The sequence below is a fragment of the Mytilus californianus genome, unplaced genomic scaffold, assembly GCF_021869535.1.
Source record: "Mytilus californianus isolate M0D057914Y unplaced genomic scaffold, xbMytCali1.0.p SCAF_1, whole genome shotgun sequence".
NCBI classification, from domain to species: Eukaryota; Metazoa; Mollusca; class Bivalvia; order Mytilida; family Mytilidae; genus Mytilus; species Mytilus californianus.
Window position 1 is genome coordinate 107,539,704 of NW_026262581.1, and position 11,327 is coordinate 107,551,030.

Consider the following 11,327-nt stretch of genomic DNA (forward strand, 5'->3'; position numbering starts at 1 on the left):
AATGTTAAAACAACAATAAAATCCATGTTTTCTTTAGGCATAGCATTTCATTACTTAATATGTTCATTCATTATAGTATATGCATTTTGTTTAGATTGGTTTTGTACATGAACAATCTAAAATCGTGAGAGTATATAGCTATAGGCTGAAAATGACCTCACCAACATGTAAAACTGTTACAATGTACGCCTGGTCCTGCGGCTGAATCTGATGCATCATCATCAAAATCTTTTAAATTCTCTCAATTTTTATTGTTGATGTTGACTTGAGTTAGGAGAATTTCAGCATCCTATATTTTTCTTTTTTTTCTTTTTGGTTTAATTTTTATTTCTAACAAATTAAAAACAATCTGGATTGATTCGAATAGACCCTTTCCACTACTCACCTTTTTCCTACTGTAGTCAGAAAGTGTTTAGAAGTAATAATTATTAAGTATATTTTTAATGAAATAATAATGAGTGTACCTAATCTTGGAACTCATGCAACTTCTGTTTTCATATTGACGACGGTAACTCGTTTGGTAACAGGTATAGAAAAGATAAGTCGATTTAATTAGATTTTCCCTATGGGGACCCTTGGGACACATCGGGCGATTACGGAATTAACCGTCAATGACGATTTTCACTCCTCCGCCAATCAAAATCATTGTTACATTTGGCAAATTCTTCGCAATTCTGTCATTTCTAAAATGGCTGAAGGTGGTGTTACGGACTCTTCTGCCCAATCTGCAATTTCTAATGCCAACGCACTGCTAGAGAATCAAAAGTCTGAGTTAAAGGAACTTTTGAAGAAGCCGCTGAAACGAGATGATAAATGGTGTGTTAAACATTTATGTTAAGTGTATTTGTATTTATGCAATTTATGATTTTGGTTTCGGTTTCAATACACCTTATCGCTAATCCCGCTTGACCCGAGAATCAGTCCCGCTCGAACTTTTGACGTCATACAACAATCACTTTTCCATTGTGGCGTCAGATATTTTCTATTATGACGTCAAAATTTTACGGGAACTTGTGTGATGTCCAGTAATGGCGGACAAATAGCGATAAGGTGTATACCGGGTATAAACGCAAACGAAAGTAAATGCAGCCAAATCGAAAGTGATTTGATGACAGTTCTATGTGCAAACCCATTCTCTCGAGGACAAGAAAAGATAAACCATAACTGTGAACGTCATTTTGAAAGCAAGAGAGGCCCTGTAACTCTTGTTCCTGCTTGTTCAAATTCATAATTTAATTGTTAAAATACGTTACATTTTTCATTGGAAACGAGACATTTCGGCGAAGAAATCATTTGTACTTGGATTTTTTGTTCACGCATTAAAAGTTGTTTTAGTCATACTTCAACCCATTGACGTTGACATTATTTTGAATGAATATTGTAGCATATTTTTTCATATACCGGTACATGTATAATCACCGTCATGTGAAATTGGCACCAGGTTTTTGATCAGATATTTTTAAACTGCAATGTATCGATCACTGTCATTTGAGATGACGTTTTTCAATTTATAGAGGAACTTTAAATATTCCCAAAAAAACACTAGTCCTACCTTTTAATTTGTCTATTTGATGTAACAACACTTGCTATCCTATATGGGATTTTAAAAACCATTATACATGTATGATTTTAGGTTTTTATTGGATACTAAATGGTTTAAACAATGGAAAAAGTATGTTGGATATGAAAGTTGGGATGCCTTTAATGTTGGACAGTCTGAAGCCAATCCAGGACCAGTGGATAATTCTCCATTGGTTGAAGAAGGTATGAAAGAGGTGTTCAAAAGATGCATTGGAAGAAATTGTTTTTTATATTTTCTATACATTGTTTTCTATAACTTCAAAAGGTCATTTACAGTACAAATCAGGGGTTAAAAAATCCACAAGCCAGACCCCCGAGACTAGAACGGTCACAAAAAACAAACGTTGTCAGAATCTCACTTTATTTAGAAACAATATTTTTTTTATAGAAATACACTAACCAAAACATGATTAAGATTTGTTCAACACAAAAAAATGTTGACAGAATCTCACTTTATTTTGAAACAATGAAAAAAAAAAAATTTACAGCAATACACCTACCAAAACTCGATTACAAAATTATTAAACACAAAACCAATAAAAAGGGTGCGAAAGTGAAAGGGGGCAAACGTGAATGGGCGCGAATGGACCCGGATTCAACTAGAACATTTGTGCATCTGTGCATCAGGCAATCAAAACTTGTCATCCAATATGCACGATGGACTAATAAAAAAATTCTTGGCGATAGCAATATAGAAAGTGGAGAATCCCTTCCTCACTATTTTTGTCTTAGCCAATCGAAATCAATACTTCTTCCAGGAATTTGAACTGATTTTCTACATGTTTTAAACATAGAACAAATAACTGGGTGGACCGATATCATGTATTGAACGCAATTCCGGTACTTTCAATATCCAGTTCTCAGTACTTGGGGGTATTATTTATTGCTCATGCTGAGACTTCCAATTAACAGTACTGTGGTTATGATGCATTGATAGATATGACCTGTTTGCATCTGATTCGTTTAGTAAAAATGATGTAGCCTTAGTGTATCAGAAATACATATAAAAATATGATTTTATGTTAAAAAAAAGATTTAAGTGAAAAATAACGACAGAACCACCTTACTAACGTGCACATGTGTGAGATTTAATTTTGCATCCCAAAAAATCTAAAAATATCATTGATACCTTTATCTTACATTCATTTCAAGTATTTTCTCGTAGAAATACAATGTAACTGTGGAATGAACTATTTAAACTCAATTGTGCTTTGTAACCTAAACACAGTGTTCTCCCCAGGCCTTTAAACGACCACGGGCCCGCGATGTATAATTTTTTACCGTGGTGGTATCGTTCTTACCGCGATGTATAATTTTTCTCTGTGGAGCTAAAATTTTCAGTTAAAAAATCGTAAATCGGTAAAGTTTTAAACGACTTGTTAAATCTTTTCCGTGCGGTATAAAATTCCAGGTGAAATTTGACCAGTTCAACACAGATTGTTTACACCACGTGTTCGATTTACCTTATGAGGTTAACCTTGTTGATTGGATTTAATCGATGTAATTAACACTTGTAACATGATTCTTTTGTGTTTTAATTAAGAGTTCATAACTTTATGATCACAGATAACTATTTTATGGCTTCACTCTCCACCCAAGCACTGACCTGTGACAAGTCGGCAAATACTTTGTACACAAACAGTGTCTTGACCCGATAGGTACATTTTTTGTACATCATAATGGTGGCTCATTACATATAATGGACAACTATACATTTCCCAATTCTTATATTATAGTATTATATGTCTCTGATTAAACCATGGCCAATATTATCTTTAATTATGACATAGTTATTGCATAATAGTCGGGTTTCAAACTGTAGTATGTCTGTACATATCACATGGTCAGACCCAGTTAGTTCACGTAGAATATTCAAGTTTTTTACAACTAATTGCAATCTATTATATTTTATAAATAAAATGCATGACTGTACCTTCAAACTGGATATCTGTATCCATAATTATTATTAATGAATAATAGAAGTAATCTTGCAAATTTTATCCATAAGCACATGTTAAATCTATTTATATCTACTTCCTGTCATTTAGGCGGGAAAATAGGGAGACTTAGTTGTTGACATTGAATATGGTTACTTATAGATCTATAGACCAAAGATAAATTTATAGATTTAGGAATTCTTTTTAAATGGTTCATGACAAATAAAGATTTAGATTTTAGGGCAGTATTAAGTCTGTATCTATGTTTGATTATCACCAAAGACAAGAAAGGTTAATATTTACATGAAATCTATGGCAAAATGTTCTAAAATTTATGAAAAATTTCTTTTTATTAAAATCTAAGATAGAAACTGGTTCAAATAATAAAACAATATTTGCAATTGTTCTTGTTAATTTTATATCTTATTATGACAGGAATCCTTTCACATACAACAACTTTTTTTCTAGAAACTAGAAAGTTTTTTAAATTGAACATTTTTGTTCTCTCTTGAATGATATTTTATTTTTATTGATTTTGGATTTTATAAAAGATTTAATTACTTTAAATTCAGATGAATATTTTATTATGAATCATAATTTATTTATTTTAAAAAAATATTAAAGTATACAAACTGTTTTTTTTATTTACTTCTTTTTTTACCAATAATTTTCTGAATCAATGTCTACATAACACAGTACCACAGTGTTAAAACAAAACAAGAGACATAAAAACTACAGTAACTAGAGCTAAGTGACGCGACACAACTGATTGCATGAAATATTTCACCAAGAAGTCCACACGCGTTACCCTGGTGCTATCCAAAAATCCTGGGGAGAACACTGCAGTAAACATGCACAAATTTTACGTATCCGTCTCTGTTCCTGTGTTTTACCATTGTCAGGTCAACATCCTGTAATAGGAAAATGTGCTTTTTAAAAACAAATTTAAAGTTTGACAGCGTGATATTGCATTAATAAAGAGCCAAAGGCAGATTTTAGTACTCTTATGTTGAACATTTTGTATGATGCACTGTCGATGTAACAGATTATAGAACATCAAATTTATATCATAAGTCTGAACTTTGTTATCATGTTTATGTCAATCATTGTTATGATGCTCAAATTATTACCATGTCATGATTGCCTTTTGTTACTAAATCGTACAGGGTTGAAATCAGAATAAGTAAAAATGTCTGGCTGGCTCAAATATTTTTTTGAAGCCCTGGCTAGCAGAACTTCCAACAGGACTAGGAAAATGTTTCCGTTGACCCGGCCTGCCAACCAAGATGGTTGACATGGCTAAAAATAGAACATAGGGATAAAATGCAAGTTTTGCCTATTATTTTGAAAACTGCTATAGATAAAAAAATGTAGAAAAAAATGTTCAAAATGTTGAGCTCTACCTAATGTTCAAAACTGTCAAACGACTTCTTATATTAGTGTTCCAGCTAGGTGGTTTTCACAGAGCTGTCCGCCCGTCCTTTCCCCGAGTACCGCCCTGTGCCCTTTTTAAGACGCCCTGCTCTTTTTCGTAAGTCCATGCCTTTATTGCTGTAATATTTTGAAGAAATACAATTATTCTACATGTCTTCATATTTATGACAAGTTTATAACCCTCAGCTAATTAACATTTACAGCTCAGGTGTAATAAGTTGTGATTACAGATAATCCGCTTATCGACATCGGATGGGTCATTAATCCGTTAATTAAACTTCATAATTGACCATTGTAATAATTTTTCTCATTAAATTCGGTCAGTCAGCATTTCAATTTCAATATTTTTAAAAAGATGACAATTTGAGTTTGATGTATCTGTAGATCGTCTGTTGTTTATATGTCAAAGATTTTTTTTTTTAAAGTGATCTTTTAAACTAGTTTTAATCCAGAAGAAAGTAAAAACAATGCTTGACTGTACCTTTCATTGAATATCTTTATCCAAATTAAATTAATTAAAGCTGTAATCCATGATCACAAATTGACTGCTTTGTTTACATTTGTTGAAAGCCATGTGCTTTTTTGGCGGAAAAATTCGGGAAACCCCTCTAACAAGAAACAGTTACTTTTCATTGTTATTTATAGACAGTAAGATTTTCATTTTGATTAACTGCTAATTTATTTCATTAAAAATGAATACTTTCTGGGGGTGTTACTGATAATACTTTAAAACTCTACATCTAGGGGTGTGTAAAATGGAAAAGGGGGTGGGGATTTTTTATATATAATATTACAAATATAAGTTTAACAGTCTGAAAAGACATGGTTAAATGGATTTTAAATCTGAAAAACTCAATGTGGTTTATTATAATTCATTTATTATTTCTATCATGATCAGAAACACTGGGCTACATGTATTAGGCATTTCAAACATATATTATTGTCTTTATTATTAAAGAACATTCAAGACTATTAATAAGTATGTACCTGTAGTAAAAATACCCTGGTAGGGCCTTAAAATTTCTACTGGGCCCTTGGAAAAAAGTTTTGGGATCCAGGTTGGCCCCTGGAGAAAATGTAAGGTATTGTTCGGAACACTACACTAGATCTGAAATACAGTCAATAGTGTTTCCCCCAAGAAGGTTTAGCATGGATATACGCCATGCCCTATTTAAATGACGCCATACCCTTTTTTTGTCTTAATAAATGACGCCATTGTCTCAAAAAATGCCCTTTCTTCCTGTCTTCATGTTTCTGGCAAGTTTAGGACCCTCAGCTTATTAACATTTACAACAGGTGTTATAAAGTTGTGATTACAGTTAATCCGCTTATCTTACAAAGTTCTACAAGTTCATTTATACTGTGAATCCTGATTTAAAAAAAAGGGGCCCAACTTTTGTTGATCAGAACTGTCCCCTGAATTAATTGAAGTGAAATTTTGAACTAGATTTTCAGATCTTATATCCTAATCTTCATATTTTGAAACAATACACTTGCTATCTTGAGTTCTAATTCCTTCAACAACTGCCAGTCCATACTTTACCAATGCAATATGACAATTTATTGCCTTTCTTGTTTTCAGCATACTGTAGGTGCCTTTTGTTAATTTTCCATACACTGTAGGTGCCCTTTTTGTCGAGCCTTCGACTTTTGTCGAAAAAGCGAGACATAGCGATCCTACTTTCCGGCGGCGGCGTCCACAAATATTCACTCTGTGGTTAAAGTTTTTGAAATTTTAATAACTTTCTTAAACTATCCTGGATTTCTACCAAACTTGGACAGAAGCTTGTTTATGATCATAAGATTATATTCAAAAGTAAATTTTGTAAAAAAAAATGCATTTTTTCCGTATTTTACTGATAAATGGACTTAGTTTTTCTGCCAGGAAACATTACATTCACTCTGTGGTTAAAGTTTTTGAAATTTTAATAACTTTCTTAAACTATCCTGGATTTCTACCAAACTTGGACAGAAGCTTGTTTATGATCATAAGATTATATTCAAAAGCAAATTTTGTAAAAAAAAAATTCCATTTTTTCCGTATTTTACTTATAAATGGACTTAGTTTTTCTGCCAGGAAACATTACATTCACTCTGTGGTTAAAGTTTTTGAAATTTTAATAACTTTCTTAAACTATCCTGGATTTCTACCAAACTTGGAGAGAAGCTTGTTTATGATCATAAGATAGTATCCAGAAGTAAATTTTGTAAAAAAAAAATTCCATTTTTCCGTATTTTACTTATAAATGGACTTAGTTTTTCTGCCAGTTAACATTACATTCACTCTGTGGTTAAAGTTTTTAAAATTTTAACAACTTTCTTAAACTATCCTGGATTTGTACCACACTTGGCAGAAGCTTGTTTATGATCAAAAGCTAGTATCTAGAAGGAAATTTTGATAAAATTTTGTTCCATTTTTTCCGTATTTTACTTATAAATGGACTTAGTTTTTCTTCCAGTCAACATTACATACAGTCTGCAGTTTAAGTTTTTAAAACATTTATTAGATTCATAAATTATCCTGGATTTTTACCAAACTTGGACAGAAGCTACTTACAATCAAAAGATAGTATAGATAGGAATATCTTTATTTTTTTTTTCCTCATTTTTGTTGAGCCTGCGATTAACAGCAAAAGTAGGCGAGACACTGGGTTCCACGGAACCCTTACGAATTTTTATAAAATTTTGCGCGCTCTAGATGCCCTTTTTCAATTAAGTTACCATGCCCTTTTTGTGTGATAGGGGAAACACTAGTCAAGAACAGTTCCTGACTGTATTGCAGATCTAGTGTAGTATTTTAACTGACATGCACAATTCATTTCACTAATGAAATAAAAATAATTCTACAAAACGCCGCTGCGCTCTGCATTGCAACTTAACCTTAGACCTACCATGCATCAAAAATGTTCTAGGGAAGACTGAGCTTGTAATATACGTCCTTGCATAGTCCCTTTAATACTGTTACCCAAAATAAGGTTGATTTTCATCTAGCGTTAAAGTGACTAAACCCCCCTCAAAACTCCTAGCTGAAACCCCTGCAGTTAACATAAGACAATGTTTGACATGCCCTTTTTAGCTCACCTGGCCCAAAGGGCCAAGTGAGCTTTTCTCATCACTTGGCGTCCGTCGTCCGTCATCGTTAACTTTTACAAAAATCTTCTCCTCTGAAACTACTGGGCCAAATTTGAACAAACTTGGCCACAATCATCATTGGGGTATTTAGTTTAAAAAATGTGTCCGATGACCCGGCCAACCAACCAAGATGGCCACCGTGGCTAAAAATAGAACATAGGGGTAAAATGTAGATTTTGGCTTATATCTCTGAAACCAAAGCATATAGAGCAAATCTGACTTGGGGTAAAATTGTTTATCAGGTCAAGATCTATCTGCCCTGAAATTTTCAGATGAATCGGACAACCCGTTGTTGGATTGCTGCCCCTGAATTGGTAATTTTAAGGAAATTTTGCTGTTTTTATACGACCGCAAAAATTGAAAATTTTTTGGTCGTATATTGGTATGACGTTGGCGTCGTCGTCGTCGTCGTCGTCGTCGTCGTCGTTGTCGTCGTCGTCGTCGTCCGGCGTCGTCTGGCGTCGTCCGAAGACACATTGGTTTTCGCACTCTAACTTTAGTTTAAGTGAATGGATCTCCATGAAATTTTACCATAAGGTTCAATACCATGAAAGGAAGGTTGGGATTGATTTTGGGGGTTATGGTACCAACAGTTAAGGAATTAGGGGCCAAAAAGGGGCCAACAATAAGCATTTTTGTAACTTCCAGACAATAACTTGTGTGTAAGTGTATGGATCTCTCTGACATTGTACCACAAGGTTCCATATCACAAAGGGAAGGCTGTAATTGATTTTGGGGGTAATTGCCTCAAAATGTTAGGAATTAGGGGCCAAAAAAGGGGCAAAAAACAAGCATTTTTCTAGTTTCATGACAATAACTTGTGTGTAAGTGTTTGGATATTTCTGAAATTGTACTACAAGGTTCCATATCACAAAGGGAAAGCTGGAATTGAGTTTGGGGGTAATTGCCCGAAATGTTTAGGAATTGGGGGCCAAAAAGGGGCCAAAAATAAGCATTTTTCTAGTTTCCAGACAATAACTTGTGTTCAAGTGTATGGATCTCTCTGAAATTGTACTGCAAGGTACCATACCACAAAGGGAAGGCTGAGATTGAGTTTGGGGGTGATGAATCATAAGGGGGTTCAAAAAATTTTGGGGGGGGATTTTTTTTTTCTTTTTTTTTTCTTTTTTTCCTTTTTTTTTTTCTTTTAGAATTTTCCATTTTAAGTTGGTTATTTCTGATTTATATTTAAAAGCAAATAATAATGATATGGTAGGAGATACACACCAAACAGGATGTGTAAATTATTATATAATAAGTATTGTGCAATAGCAAGAAATTTTCAATTGCACAGTATTGCACAATAGCAAGAAATCTTCAATTGCACAGTATTGCGCAATAGCAAGAAATCTTCAATTGCACAGTATTGCGCAATAGCAAGAAATATCCAATAGCACAATATTGCGCAATAGCAAGAAATTGTCAATTGTACAGTATTGCGCAATAGCAAGAAATAATCAATTGCTCAGTATTGTGCAAAAGAAGATACTTCGTATAAATTGCTTATTTCTTGATCAATTTCAATGGGGTTTTATTCTTGAATTCTTGGGGTTCTTTAATATGCTGAATCTAACCGTGTATTAAGTTTTTGGATTTTGGGCCCCGTTTTTAAATTGGTCCACATTGAGGTCCAAAGGGTCCAAAATTTAACTTTGTTTGATTTCATCAAAAATTGAATTATTGGGGTTCTTTGATATGCCGAATCTAACCGTGTATTTAGATTCTTAATTTTTGGTTCTGTTTTCAAATTGGTCTACATAAAGGTCCAAAGGGTCCAAAATTAAACTTAGTTTGATTTCAACAAAAATTGAATATATGGGGTTCTTTGATATGCTGAATCTAACCATGTATTTAGATTTTTGATTATGGGCCCAGTTTTCAAGTTGGTCTAAATCAAGGTCCAAAATTAAACTTTGTTTGATTTCAACAAAAATTGAATATATGGGGTTCTTTGATATGCTGAATCTAACCATGTATTTAGATTTTTGATTATGGGCCCAGTTTTCAAGTTGGTCCAAATCGGGGTCCAAAATTAAACTTTGTTTGATTTCAACAAAAATTGAATATATGGGGTTCTTTGATATGCTGAATCTAACCATGTATTTAGATTTTTGATTGTTGGGCCCCGTTATCAACTTTGTCCACATTGAGATCAAAAGGGTCCAAAATTAAACTTTGTTTGATTTCATCAAAAATTGAATATATGGGGTTCTTTGATATGCTGAATCTAACCATGTATTTAGATTTTTGATTATGGGCCCAGTTTTCAAGTTGGTCCAAATCGGGGTCCAAAATTAAACTTTGTTTGATTTCAACAAAAATTGAATATATGGGGTTCTTTGATATGCTGAATCTAACCATGTATTTAGATTTTTGATTATGGGCCCAGTTTTCAAGTTGGTCCAAATCGGGGTCCAAAATTAAACTTTGTTTGATTTCAACAAAAATTGAATATATGGGGTTCTTTGATATGCTGAATCTAACCATGTATTTAGATTTTTGATTATGGGCCCAGTTTTCAAGTTGGTCCAAATCGGGGTCCAAAATTAAACTTTGTTTGATTTCAACAAAAATTGAATATATGGGGTTCTGTAATATGCTGAATCTAACCGTGTATTAAGTTTTTGGATTTTGGGCCCCGTTTTTAAATTGGTCTACATTGAAGTCCAAATGGTCCAAAATTTAACTTTGTTTGATTTCATCAAAAATTGAATTATTGGGGTTCTTTGATATGCCGAATCTAACCGTGTATTTAGATTCTTAATTTTTGGTTCCGTTTTCAAATTGGTCTACATAAAGGTCCAAAGGGTCCAAAATAAAACTTAGTTTGATTTTAACAAAAATTGAATTTTTAGGGTTCTTTGATATGCTGAATCTAAACATGTATTTAGATTTTTGATTATGGGCCCAGTTTTCAAGTTGGTCCAAATCGGGGTCCAAAATTAAACTTTGTTTGATTTCAACAAAAATTGAATATATGGGGTTCTTTGATATGCTGAATCTAACCATGTATTTAGATTTTTGATTTTTGGGCCCTGTTATCATTTTTGTCCACATTGAGATCAAAAGGGTCCAAAATTAAACTTTGTTTGATTTCATCAAAAATTGAATTCTTGGGGTTCTTTGATATGCTGAATCTAACCATGTATTTAGATTTTGGATATTGGACCATAATAGGTGAATGTCCAATTTAAAATTTTTAAGTTCTTAGACCACATTCATTCTGTGTCAGAAACCTATGCT

The 11,327-nt window shown here is 33.1% G+C and overlaps 1 protein-coding gene across 1 annotated transcript in view; it reads left to right on the forward strand.

The window, feature by feature from the left end:
• The first annotated feature begins 670 nt into the window (after nucleotides 1–670).
• The window catches only part of LOC127729528 (ubiquitin carboxyl-terminal hydrolase 15-like), a 57,670-nt gene continuing 47,013 nt past the window's right edge, over nucleotides 671–11,327 (forward strand). Inside the window, exons 1-2 of the mRNA XM_052237367.1 lie at nucleotides 671–816; nucleotides 1,634–1,764. Of these exons, the coding sequence (XP_052093327.1) occupies nucleotides 689–816; nucleotides 1,634–1,764 (259 nt within the window). The 5' untranslated portion in view covers nucleotides 671–688. The remainder of the gene's footprint in view (nucleotides 817–1,633; nucleotides 1,765–11,327) is intronic.